Below are 14,033 nucleotides of genomic sequence, written 5' to 3'. Positions count from 1 at the left end.
GAACACCAAGTTCCCAGACTTTTAATTGCAATAGTTAGAGTGTTTGCTCTGTATCTGGGAGGGCAGTGGTTCAAAACCCTGATCGAGTCATTTCAAAGACTTTTAAAATGTGCTGCTTCCTTGCTTGATGCAAAACATTAAAAAGGATAGAGCATGGACTAACAACGCTGGGAAGGCAACGGCAAACCACCCAGTAAGAAACAGCTTCAGCAACACCAACACTATAAAGAGTTGTTGTTGTTCGTCTTTCAGCTGCTATCGTTAGGGGTCGCCACAGCGGATCATCCATTATGATCCGCATACTAATTTGGCATAGGTTTTACCGCAGATGCCCTTCCTGACGCAACCCTGGTCGCCTCTTACGACACAGGGATAAGGATTGGGTTTCGCCATGATTCCGGGCTGCTCTAAACCCTCTCATAGCGCGGCCCAGCACAGAGCGCCTGTCCTCAAGCGATCCTCAAACCCAAACCTCCGAGTAGCCGGATTACAGGCGCATGCCACTATGCCCGGTACCAACACTAGAAAGAGTATGGTACATCAATCAAGTTAATGTCAAGTTCATCTTTCACACTGTTTTTGCTTTTCTTTTTTTGTCCACGACAAATCTTTTCCAGTCTCAGTTATCAAAGCCTCCAGATGTTCCCTCCCTCATTTGATCATATTCCAATTTCTTCCATAACCTCCCTTTTATTTTATTTTCTCAATACTTCTCAAATTTACTTCCCTTGCCCCAACCTGCTTTTCCATACTGTCCCTCAAACGTATGTAATATGTCGTCTTGCTTTTTAGCTTAGTGTCAGCTCAAGTCAATGTGTGTTTCACACAAAAGTAAGTGTTACACTGCTGCTCAGCTTTTCAAGAAACTTGTGTTACAACAAAGAGTAAGAACACAAGTAGAGGTCTACAACATTGAACAGTAGTATTGCATGATAAGAATTTAGACTTATAATTTTTAACACTGTACATCATTGTATAATGCAACTTCTAGCTTTATTCTTGCAAATGATTTAAATTGAATAATGGTGTTTAATATGGACTGCAGGACTAAATATTCACTGATTGTGTCGCTTGTCTTTGAGGGGAGTCGTTTGGTTTATTTTCACAACTTCAAAAACAATATATATATAGTTTTTATTTCAATCTCCCCATTTTTGTTTTTCAGCAAGAAGGTTCCATGAAATCAGAATGGGAGGATCCATCATCAGAGAATGTAAGCACATTGTGGTTCACAAATACTCTGGTGTATATCTATACTAATAAGTACAAGTGTGTGTCCGTGCGTCAGTCTGACCGTCTGATTCATAACTCCAAAGGCATGAAACCTAGTGGTCCAAAACTTTGCATGCATATTTGGGGAACTCCAAGGTGGTGCATGAATGAAAAATGGGTATTTGGGTTAATTAAAACCCCTTTAGAAGATGATTATGAGCCTTATTTAATTATCCATTTTCAAGACCGCATTATCCTTGGTCACCTCACTGTCCCTCGCTGTGGTATTAATTCGCTAACTTTATGGCTTGCTCAACAATGCCTTGACTTGGAACAAGCTGCAATAGCTTTCTTAACTATAAAGTTGTTTTTTTATTTTTATTTTTTTCGCTCTCCTCACTCATCATCGAATGCCTGATCGACGAATCACTGGATACTTTGCAATGCTCATAAACACCCATAGATGCCAGTGTTTGTAGCTTTGTTTCATATCCGCAAATGTGATAAACTCTAGAATTTCTTGATTTAAGCCAAATTTCAAAATTTACTTCTTAACTGACCTCAGCAGTAGTTCCGGCTGCCAAAAAAAAAAGTTAATTTGTCCATTTCGGACAATGCTTGACATTCCGGGTATCTCCGGGTGCTTGGTGTTTATATGACCAATCAGAGATCGCTAGTCACTTGCCAAGCCAGCCATTCCTTATCAACCACTTTGTTGGAGTGCTTGCTTGAGTGCTTAAGTTACTTGGTGGGTACTCCACAATATTCGCACTCACTGATTATATCGATCCATTTGAACGAAGTTCAGGGCCCACTCGCCTGCATTTGGCCCCACATTGTCCTGTGGTGCATCAGGTAGTGGCTCGCTCGCTGAAAATGTGCAATTTTATTTTACACCACATTTCCCATTTTTGGATGATCTTCATTTATTATACAACTCGTCACTTCGGCAGAGATAGATACATATTATAAATTAAACGTTTCGTTTTTAAAAGTTTCTTTAACCATTTTGTTGGAGTGCTTGCTTGGGTGGTTAAGCCACTTGACAAGCGCTCTTCAAACTTTGATGGTGATACCGCAGTGCAGTTCTCCATGGGGACATCTCCGGAGTTTGGAAGAGAAAATATATTAGATGATTACAATGACTAAAAAATGTTATCATTTGTTGCAAAGCAATGAATCACCACCACATCACGCAGGATAGCCGAAAGGTACACATGCTCACTCTAAGCTGTTTAGCCTGGGTTTCAATATTGACCCAACCATAAACTGTTATCCTGGTGTTTCACAGACAGTGTGATTCATCAACTTATGTGCCGTCTTTCAGATGGACATTAAGCTGGGCGTCACATCTGCTGGAATCCTCCCCTCTCATCTCCCCCTCCCTTCTCACACCCCTCTCCCCTCCCTTCTCACACCCCTCTCCCCTCCCTTCTCACACCCCTCTCCCCTCCCTTCTCACACCCCTCTCCCCTCCCTTCTCTCACCCCTCTCCCACTCCTCTCTCTCTCTCTCTCACCCTTCTCCCTCCCTCCCTCTCTCTCACCCTTCTCCCTCCCTCCCTCTCTCTCACCCTTCTCCCTCCCTCCCTCTCTCTCACCCTTCTCCCTCCCTCTCTCTCTCTCGTCCTCTCTCTCGCTCACCTCTCTCTCTTTCTCTCTCTCCTCTCTCTCTCATCCTCTCTCTCATCCTCTCTCTCATCCTCTCTCTCATCCTCTCTCTCATCCTCTCTCTCATCCTCTCTCTCATCCTCTCTCTCATCCTCTCTCTCGTCCTCTCGTCCTCTCTTGAGAGAGGGAGAAGGGTGGGAGAGAGAGAGGACGAGAGAGACTTTTGACTTTTTATGTCCTTTTATTACAAAAGTATAAAATAAATTTCACAAAACATTTGTGAAACAAAATCACACAACACCATTTTCAGTACGCGAAGGCTCATTTCAATATCACACTACTCGGTATTGAAATGAGGCACATAAATCCTACCCAACAGTTTCAGGAGAGAGGGAGAGGGAGATGGAGATGGAGAACACACATTGATAAATCACCCTGCCTGTAAAACATCAGGATGACAGTTTATAGCTGGGTTGGGATTCAAACCGAGGCTAGACAGCTGTGAGCGAGTTTGCGTTCCTCTCGGGTATCCTGCCATGATGTTATAGGGGTTTCAGCCTCTACAGAGTTTCCTGCTGAGCAAATGAGAAGTCTCGATCAAGTTCTGTCACCATTTATTCAAAGTTTGTATGAGCAACTGTCCTCCATGGATACAATTCCCAAGACCATCCACCAATTGCTGGGCCTCCCCCCCCCCAAGTGAGACCCAGAAGTCACATGTTGCAACTGTACAATGTGGCAATTCATTGCTTTGGAACACCTGAAACCATTTTTTATTGATTGTAATCATCTAAATTGTTTTGCCTTGCTCACTCTGGAAATGTCCCCACGGAGAACTGAGCTGTGATATCCCCATTGAAGTTTGAGTGCTAAAGTGGCTTAATTACTCAAGCAAGCACTCCAATGAAATGGTTGAAGAAACTTTTGAAAACAAAACGTTTCATTTTTATGTATGTATCTATCTATGTTGACGTGAGGGGTCGTATAATGAAAGAAGATCATACAAAAAGGAAAAGCGTCAAAATAAAATTGCACATTTTCAGCAAGTGAGCCACCTCTCTCTCCCACCCTTCTCCAACACACCACAGGACAATATGGGACAAAACGCAGGTGGATAGAGCCTGAACTTTGTTCAAGTCGATCGATATATTTCAGTGACAATGCAAATACTTTTGGCGTGCATTGCCATAGTTTGGAAACAAACAACCAAGCAGCTTGTATAGTGCTCGCCAAGTGGCTGAACCCCTCCAATGAAATGGTTGATAAGGAATGGCTGACTTGGCAAGCAATTGGCGATCGTTGATCAGTCACATAAACACAATGCACCCAGACTCCATGAATGTCAAGCAATGTCAAATTGGACAAATTAATACTTTTTTTTTTTAGCAGTTGTTACTGCTGATAAGTTCAAATCTGGCATTTAAGTTTTGAAAATTGACTCAGATTAAGAGATTCTAGAGGTTATGTTACGTGCAGAAATGAAATAAAGCCATGAGCGCTGGCATGTCTGAGCATTTATCAGCATTGCAATGTATCCAGCGATTCGTAGGTATGATGATCGGGCAATCGATGATATAAAGTGAGGAAAGTGGAAAAAAAAAAAAAAAAACTATCATCGCAGCCTGTTCCAAGTCAAGGCACTTATGAGCAGGCTAAAAAGAATTGGTGAATTAAGACGCCAGCAAGGGACAGCGAGGTGACCAAGGATGAGTCTTGATAAAGGATAATTAAATAAGGTGCTATAATTAATTCCAAAATCTTCAAAAGGGGTGTTTAAATTAACCCAAACACCCAATTTTCGCCCATGCACTACCTTGGAAATGAAATATGAGCGTTTTTTTGTAATTATGGAGGGGACGGATGCACTGACGGACTCACAGACACACACTGACATTTATTAGTATGGATAGGACAATCTGCAGAATGGTTCCAGAACATTACAATTAATGGTTCCCCCCATTAAAGAAAGGGAAAACAGATTGCTGTGTTTGTACTTCAAGTCAACAATTCCACTATACATTTTTAATTTTGGACTTTCTCAAAAAGTTTGGGGCTCGTTCCTTTGTGTTTTTCTCCAAAATTTTAACTGGCCATAGATATTCAATCATCTTTTAGAAACCATGATACTGGCTTTAAATTGTTTGTCTTTTTTGAGCAGCTGTGTGCCTGACATTCACTCACTTTTGAAAACCCTGATTCTGGTTCTATTTTCTTTGTCTGTTGAAGTAAGGAGGAGTGCGTGCCTATGTGTATGTTTGCATGCATGAAAAATACATGTGTGTATGTGTATGTACATATACAAGGTCTACACCCACTTTCAAATTTTTCACCTTTTGTTGCCTTGTAGTCTGGAATTAAATTGCGTTAAATCAGATTTTTTTTTCCACCTTTATTTACACATCATAACTTACAAATTCTACAAATTTCAGAAACTTAATAAAAAATACAAAACTCGAATATCTTGGTTTGATAAGTGTCCACCCCCCATGAGTTAATACTTGGTGGAAACGTCTTTGACAGCAATTACAGCTGTGAATGTTGGGATAGGTCTGTACCAACTTTGCACATGTTGATTGGGAAATATTTGCTTATTCTTCTGTACAAAACTGTTAAAACTCAGCGAAGTTGCGTGGGGAGTGTTGATTGACAGCAATCTTCAAGTCATGCCACAGATTTTCGATTGGATTTAGGTCAGGGATCTGACTGGACAAATCGAGGACATTTATCTTTTGTTCCTTAGCCACTGTAGTGTAGCTTTGGTTGTGTGCTTCGAGTCGTTATCACGCTGAAAGGTGAATTTCCACCCCAATTTCAGCTTTCTTGCAGAGGGCAGCAGGTTTTCCTCTTGGATTTTTCTGTATTTTGCTCCATCCATTTTCCCTTCTATCCTGACAAGTGTCCCAGTCCCTGCTGATGAGAAATATCCCTGGAACATGATACTGCCACCACCATGTTTGACAGCAGGGATGGTGCATTTTGGTGATGTGCTGTGTTGGGTTTGTGCCAAATGTAACGTTTTGCATTTCGGCCAAAAAGTTTGAACTTGGTTTCGTCAGACCAGAAAACTTTTTGCCACATGGCTTTAGAATCTCGGGATTGGTTTTTCGCATCCTTCAAACAGGACTCAAGATAGGCCTTTTTGAGTAATAGCTTCCTTCCTGCTGCTCTACCAAACAGGCCAGACTTGTGGAGTGCTTGACATATTGTCCAACCCAATCTTGTTCCCAACTGTGTTTGCGGACGTCCTCCTGCAGTTGGGTTATTTTTTATTAAGAGGTTGGTGGCCAGGATTTGCACTCCGGCCACTGCAAAACACTTCATCCTGCAAAACGTACCAAAAGCAAAAATAAATCTGAAAACCCACTCCGTGGTTTTACCTCCAGTGCAGCTGCCCTTCGCAGGGCAGCTCACCGGATGACGAGATTGGGGCAAAGCCTTCGGGACCCCAAATCTTTCATGATAGGAGGGAACCACGGCGTAACCATCCAGGGACAGATTGCAGGAGAGTGTGGCAGAGTGGTGCTGAGGTGTCCACCATATGGTGGTCTCCTTGGGCAGCAATCGTTGAGGTTCGGAGAACAGATTGCGGCGAGATTATGGTGGGTAGTTACACTTCCAATTGGTCTGGTCACTCTGATGGTTACCATACCCAAGGAGTTGCTGTAGCTGTGTCCACTAAGCTGACTCCAATGATAAATGAGGTAACACCGGTCAACGAGAGTATTGTGAGACTAAGAATTCGTCACTCCTTGGGTGTCATTTCCCTGGTCTCTGTATATGCTCTGACTGAGGCGAGTGATCTCACCGTGAAGGACGCATTCTATGCCACGCTCGAGTCTGTGGTTGATCAGTTCCCCAGGCGAGATACTCTTCTAGTCTTGGGGGATTTCAAAGCATCGACTGGAACTGATATGGATGGTTTTGAGACATGTGTTGGTCCCCATGGGTATATGGGTCCCCCATGGGTGGTCCCCACCAGAATAGCACTAAGACTTTGCAAGAAGTCATGGACTTAGGGTGGCTGGTTCATGGTTTCAGCGCCCACAGCTCATCGCTAACTTGGTATTCCAACGCTGGTGGTGCGGCAAAGGAGATTGGCCATGTGCTCATTGATGGTCGCTGGAGGATAATCCAGAATTGCAAGGTCTAACCGAGTGCTCAGTTCCTCAATACTGACCACAAGCTTGTTGGAGCAACTCTGAAGTTGCAGCTTAAATCGAGGAGAATGGTACCATCCCAGCCTATGCTGGATGTTGGCAAGCTCAAGGATGAGGGAGTAGCTAAGGAGTTTGCAAAACAGGCTGAATAGAGATTTGGTGGGTCTGGCTGCTTTGAAGGATCGTGCTGAGTTGTGGAGTGCCTTCAAAACCACCGTCCTTGATGTTGCCGGTGCATGTCTTGGAACTCACCATAGGGCAAAGAAGAATTTGGTCTCTCAAGGGACACCGGATACTATTGACCAGAGTGGCAGGGCCAGGCTGATTGGCAGAGTTGAGCTGTTCAGGGAGCTGAGGTGAAAAACTACATGCACTAAGGGTGGACAAGGAGGCCTATGTATAAGGAATCTGTGAGGGGGTAGAGCATCACCTGTGGTCAAGTGATTCTCGTCCTTACAGGGGAATTTGAGCATTGCGTTTATCCAAGCCCATCCCTCGGTGGACTGCAGTTAGAGCAGAGGGTGGTAGGCTCTTGACAGAGGAGTCCGAAATGAAGGCCCGTTGGGCCGGTAACTTTGAGGGGCTGGACCAGGCTGATCCACCAGCTGTTGAGTTGGCTGTCAGGGGTGTTACTATCCCAATTTCTGACCCTCCAATCAACAGTGGTCCACCTTCCTTTGCGGAAACACAGACTGTGGTGAACCAGTTGAAATTTGGTGAAGCTTCTGGGATTTATGGCTTCCATGCTGAACTTTCAAGGCTGGTGGAAATGCTGTACTCGTGTCATCGCATGCTCTGCTTTGCTCTGCCTGGAACACAGGCTTCATCGCACGTGACTGGAAGAGCGGCCTTGTTGTCCCCCTCTGGCAAGGGAAGGGTGATCACCAAGACTGCAACAACTACCGAGGGGTGACACTGCTCTCAGTGCCGGGCAAGGTCTTTGCTCAGATAATTCTTGATAGGGTTCGCCACCATCTGCTTGAGCACCAGCATCCAGATCAGTCAAGCTCTACTCCAAAGAGGTCAACGATTGACGGTATCCTTGCTTTTCGGGTCCTCACCGAATGCAGACAAGAGTTTCAGCAGGGGCTGCTTGCAGCTTGTGTTGATCTCTGTAAAGCTTTTGATTCAGTGAATGCCCTCTGGAGGATTATTGGTCTTCGTGCGGTGCCACCAAAACTGATCGATTTGATGTCTGAACTCTACTCTGGTACTGAGAGTGCTGTGAGATGTGGTGGTTCTTCAATGAGTATCCGAGTTTGCCTGATCAATAAAACCATTTGGTTTTATAATTCCAATAAAGGACATATTTGGAGGATCGTTTAGCATCCAAATTTAAAACCCTCCTCCATTGAGTGAGACAAACCACTATAGTTGTCTTTTGAGTGGCTTGGTGTGGAGCAGGATTCCGGCATGTCGCTCGATCGACCTCAGACGAACCAAATTGAGCGATGTGAAGATGTGATAGTCCCTCTAACTGGCTCAGTGTTTATGGGCTGATTGGCTGAAGAGACCACTGTCACAACATATACAAACAATCCCTTCCGACTCGATAAAGGCAACACTCTATATCTATGGATGTGCCTTTAGCTTACTGGCCTTCATCAGCATTGAGTGGATTCCTCGCAGTTGAGTACATAAGCTGTCTCCTGTGGTCCTACATCAAATGAGGTATATCCAGTGAAGAGGTGTTTTTTATGTAGGAACTATATCATTTGGGCAGGAATCCGCCATTCAATGCATTCTGGATAGAGACAATTTGGCGGCAATCGGTGAAGTACAGCATGAAACTGACTGAAATTCCCAGAGAACCTCTGAAACAGTTTGTTGATTATATCTTCTCAAGAGGAAGTACAGTATATTTAAATGGGCCAGCAATTTCAAAGGTGGCCGGGTCATCGTCGACGATCTTCCATATGACACATTTGACTCGAGCCAATATCCAAATAAATGAATGTCTAATTCCGAGAAACCGTCACATATCTATACTTGAAATTTAAAGATGTTGGGATCAGCATCAGGAGTGTGGAGGCCATCATCCACATGCACACCTTGAGTTCTCAAAAATGAGTGCAAAGTGGATCCCCAAAATGAAATTCCTTTGATCAACTCCTGTGACGGTGGCAACTGCACTTCTAAAACATTACCTACTTAGAGAGGGATGACTTTCTCAACATAATTGCAATTTGATGAATCGTAGATTCACCACGACACACTTGGAAGCAAACGGTGAGCATTAAATGGTTTTAAAATGGTACTTCATGTCCAAAGAAGTTCAAGACCGTGACATCTGCCAGGAAAGTGTTGCTTACTGTGTTTTGGGACTGCTTAGGACCGATCCATGTCAATTTGCTTGACAGCAAAAGAACGACAAAACATCAGTATTACAATGTCCTCCTGCACAACGATGTTCACATTGCAATTCACAAGCAGTAGCCAGAAATGCTCCAGTGTGTCACATTGTTCCGTGACAACGCGAGACCTCACACAGAAAATTTCACCATTGAAACACTCGTTCAGATGGGGGTGGGAGGTTTCAAACCATCCACCTGTCAGCCCAAATCTGTTAAGTTGTGACTTTCCCCTCTTTCGGCCACCGAAGAAACACTTGGAGGGCATTAAGTTTGTTTGTTGTCATTGCAATGAAGCTGTCATTAAAACACTACCACACTGATGGGACAAGTGCGTTTGTGTTGCTGTGGGACATGTTGAGAAATAGTGAAAGTTTCATTGTTTTTGGCAAATATTTTTCCATCTGTGGAAAATAAGATGCAATAGACCTTGCACTCCTCTTGTATAATTTACAAGTCGTTTTTATTTAAATCTCTTATTCTGTTTTTCAGCATGAAGTGTCCTTGATTCCAGAAATGAAGGATCAATCAACAGAGCATGTAAGCACATAATGATTCATAAAGATTCTGATCGATATTCTCCATTGGAAGAGCCACATCGTGGTTTAGTAGGGTTGGGCACACATCGACTTTTTCTCTGTTGTCCCGTTAAAATAAGTGTTTTTTTTATGGCCATTTTTCACGCGGATCACGAATCCGTTGAAATTTTTAACCGAGGATGATGTCTTAGTAAGACATCATTAGTAAGCCATTTTGAACATCATCCTCAGTCAAAAATTTCAACGAATTCGTGATCAGCGTGAAAAATGGCCATAAAAAAACACTCCTTTTAATGGGACAACAGAGAAAAAGTCGATGTGTGCCCAACCCTAATATTACATGCCCTAGTAAGCCATAATTATCAAATTTTACCTGAAAAGTGGGTAAATTTGGTGGCCATTTTGAATTTTTGCATTTTACCAACCTAAGACATCATCCTATGTCAAAAAGTTCAACGGATTCGTGATCAGCGTGAAATTTGGCGATAAAAAGCACTACTTTCAAAAAATGTATGGTTGTATGCCCAACCCTAGTTTTTGTCCTTGCAAGTCTCCCTATAAAATGGTTAAAAAAAATACTGTGTCAAACTTCAAGTCAACAATTCTCCCTTTGTAATTTTAACCCGTCTTTCTCAGAAGTTGAACCCGCCACAGATATCCAATATTTTCGAAGTAACGACATTGCTGGCCATGTCTTTTTGACTTTTTATAAGGGCTTCTTCTATACCTCTCCACACTATATTAATCCCCAATTTGAATCTTCTCTCTTGTGATACTATCATTTAAGAAGTGTGTTTATGTGTCTTTGTTAGACTTTTATGCTTTCTTGAACTGCTGGATAGAATGAGTGAAAAGCTGCTGGTTGTACTTGGCATGTGCATGGCATGAGGAGGTTTTAATGGGTAAAATAGAAGAAAAAAATTCAGGGGGTTCAGTGTTGGGGGAGGATGCCAATTCTCTCCATGTAAATGTGTGTCATATAGTGCCTCTTGGTGGGAGAGTGTGGTACAAGTGATACTAATTAAATTAGTATAATTTATAACACCCCCCCCCCCACTAGGAGGCTGAAAAGCAGCCAATTCTCACGGAATTAACTCATCCTTGATTCTGGGGTAATTAACCTGTCTGTAAGGACAGGTGCTTCACTTGTATTTAAAAGGAAGGAGGGGTGTGACTAATTTAAATGAAAGTAAAGTCTACATTGAAAGCGTGATGATGGTTAACCATTGCGACAAACAAATGCATTCTGTTAATTATTTTAATTCATGAATAATTATTGACTTTACAGGTCTGTATTTTCAATCGGATGAAAATTGACAATTTTAAAAATTTCGTCCTATGTTGCCCTTTTGGCCGACATTGACCTCAAAATAGTTGGTGGTTGAATTCAGTGAGGTGAGATTAAAATGCTGTTCAAATTTCAAGTCAATCGGATGAAAATTGACAATTTTAGTAATTTGGTCTATGTTGACCTTTTGGCCGATGTTGACCTCAAAAATAGTTGGTGGTTGAATTCAGTGACTTGATATGCAAATTCTCTTCAAATTTTAAGTTTCAATTTACTCCGGAGTAAAGTAAAGTAAAAGCAGAGTAAAGTTTCAATTTACTCCGCCTGAACGGTTTTCGATGTACGCTCTAAACAAAATGTAGATACGACGCATGTATCTATGTTACCGATCGCTTAACCCTGCTTTTTGCTTCGCTGGTGCAGGGGAACAATGATAAATTCACAATTGTGTGATATTTTAATATCCACTTGTTATTTTTGCTGAAAAAAGAAATGTAATTACTAAAATGTAATTGCAAATGATGATAAGTATTAATGAAAAATAACAGTGAAATAAATATTTTGCCATCTGATTTTGCTGTGCATGTGATAGATAGTATGTGTGAGGTCAACAAATTAAATTTTTGAATGACAAGTTTTATCAACCGAATGTTGACATATGTCCATCTGTTCTGGACTTCTCCCTCCATGGGAGAAGTTTGATGGGCAAATATCAAGATGGTTTGATAACCATCATGGGACGCTAAGTAAAGCTGACATTTCATGCACTAGTCTGCCTATTCTTCCATAGAAGGGCTAATACTTGAAACATAGGCTTTATATGTTCCTTCCCATGGCAATTCGAATAGCTTTTGTTTTCTTTACAGGAGCAAGGCTCATGGAAGAGCAAAGTAGAACCCTCCTGGGTTCATCATGACAGTGGGACAAACATCAAGGGAATGAATGAATAGGAAAAGAGGAAAGGGTGGAGGGAAGGAAACACTGAAACTAGAGCAAGTAAGATGGTTGGGTTAGGAAAAGTTAATGAGGGTAATAAATGTTGTGGGTCAAAAATGCAGATGACAAGAGATGGTGATGTTCTGTTTGCTTGAAACCCTAGAGCAGTGTTTCTCAACCTTTTTTGTCCCATGCCCCGCTTTGATTTTCAAAAAAATCGTACGCCCCACCATGATTGGAGACACTGCAGTATATATTACATATGCATTCAAAAGGCTTTATTAAAACCTTATTGCAAATTTTATTCAATTGCTACCCACTTCAATGGGAGCCCTGCCCTTGACGCTGGCTGAAGATTTGTTTGATTTGAGGAACCAATTTTGTCAGTTTCAGCCTCAAATCACCACGTTTCGTGATTTCCAGTCGATTTCTCTTAGCTTTCAGCAAATCGGTAACAACATTAATCCACATTCGACTAAATAAGATGATGGAAAATTTATCAATACTCCCCTTGCCAAAGTAGTCGAGTTTGGGTATTTCTTTTCGCTCTCCTCAGACAGCCACATCATGGTTCCTTTGATCTTGAAAAGAGTTTTCCCAGACTCATCTTGTCGCAACTCGCATAACTCCTCTTGGTATTGCTCTGGTACTTCAGATAAATCAACCAAGAAGGGAATTCATAGCAAAGCTATGAAAGCGATCAAATATTGATTCATTAATTTTGAATCCTCATGCCCCACCAAATTATTGCCATTGCCCACCTTGAGAAACACTGCCTGAGGGGGAAGAGTGAGACAGAACAACCTCTGGATGGTGGTTTCATAGGCAGAAGTGAGGATTCCAGTTGATAAACCTCTCATTCAAATTGTTTGTGATGCAGACCAACACTGGCCTTGACAAAGTCAAGCATGCCTCTGTATTTTTCAATTTACATTATTGTCTTTCAGCAAGAACCTTTATTGAGATCGGAATTAAAGGATCCATCACAGGAGCAAGTAAGTACATTGTGATTCAGTAAAAAAATTTATTTCTTTCCTGACCGGTGGATCTGAGAAAGGTTTTGTGGTCCTCCCTCTCTTTTCTGTAAATATTAAAAATAACAACACTATTACCAATTCTACCTTTTTAAAGTAAATTTTAACCTGTTATATTTTCCCAGAAATTATGCCGAGAGACATCCAATCACTCGTGGACATAAATATTGCTGACTGATTTATTTATTTATTTATTGTAATATTTTTATACTATTTATGGAGATGTACACCATCCCTTCTTCCTTTTTCAAAATCGTAGTTTTGGATCTGTTGCCTTGCTTCATGATAAATTAACAAAACTTCAGAAGCAAGGACGAGTGCATCACGTGTGCTCAACAGTGAATTGGAGCTCATGAACAAGGTGTTTCCCAATTTACAATCCAATTTCAGGGATCAAAAATGGCTTTGCAAAAGAGCTATTCGAACTACGAAAAACGATGCAACCGATAGCATCAACATAAAACTGCTAAAAACTTTTCCAGCCCAAGAAAAGAGATACAAGTCTGTCAATACTGTCTGACCCTAACCAAGTGGTCAATTATCCAACAGAATTTCTCAACTCTCTTGAGCTTCCAGGAGTACCACCACACAAGTTGGTATTGAGAGAAGGAGCATCCATTATGTTCCTACGCAACTTGGACCTACCCAAGCTTTGCAATGGAACACGGTTAACCGTAAAGAGGTGCTACCGCATGTCCTCAAAGAAAAAATGATGATAGGAAAAGTCCTTGGGGAAAAATGTGTTTATCCCCAGGATACCCATTCTTCTAACTGTTGCAATTTCCAATTCGTCTGAGCTTTGCGATGACCATTGATAAAACACAGGGTCAGAGCCTTAAATCAGTCGGGCTCGATCTGTCATCACCAGTCTCTTATTGTCAACTCTACGTGGCCTGTTCTCGAGTT

The 14,033-nt window shown here is 41.9% G+C and overlaps 1 protein-coding gene across 6 annotated transcripts in view; it reads left to right on the top strand.

Annotated features, from left to right (window-relative positions):
• The window catches only part of LOC147032263 (neurabin-1-like), a 94,628-nt gene that overhangs the window by 50,831 nt on the left and 29,764 nt on the right, over positions 1–14,033 (top strand). For 5 of the 6 annotated variants that reach the window (XM_085869691.1, XM_085869690.1, XM_085869694.1 and 2 more), the window contains exons 7-9: positions 1,166–1,213; positions 9,823–9,870; positions 13,041–13,088. In XM_085869691.1, the coding sequence (XP_085725817.1) occupies positions 1,166–1,213; positions 9,823–9,870; positions 13,041–13,088 (144 nt within the window). The remainder of the gene's footprint in view (positions 1–1,165; positions 1,214–9,822; positions 9,871–13,040; positions 13,089–14,033) is intronic. The other variant, XM_085869695.1, reaches the window with a different exon arrangement.

Source organism: Eptatretus burgeri, chromosome 2 (genome assembly GCF_056783735.1).
Source record: "Eptatretus burgeri isolate ZD-2024b chromosome 2, Ebu_testis_v1, whole genome shotgun sequence".
Classification (NCBI taxonomy): domain Eukaryota; kingdom Metazoa; phylum Chordata; class Myxini; order Myxiniformes; family Myxinidae; genus Eptatretus; species Eptatretus burgeri.
The sequence above is the reverse complement of the archived record's forward strand: the minus strand, read 5'-3'. Positions and strand labels throughout refer to the sequence as shown.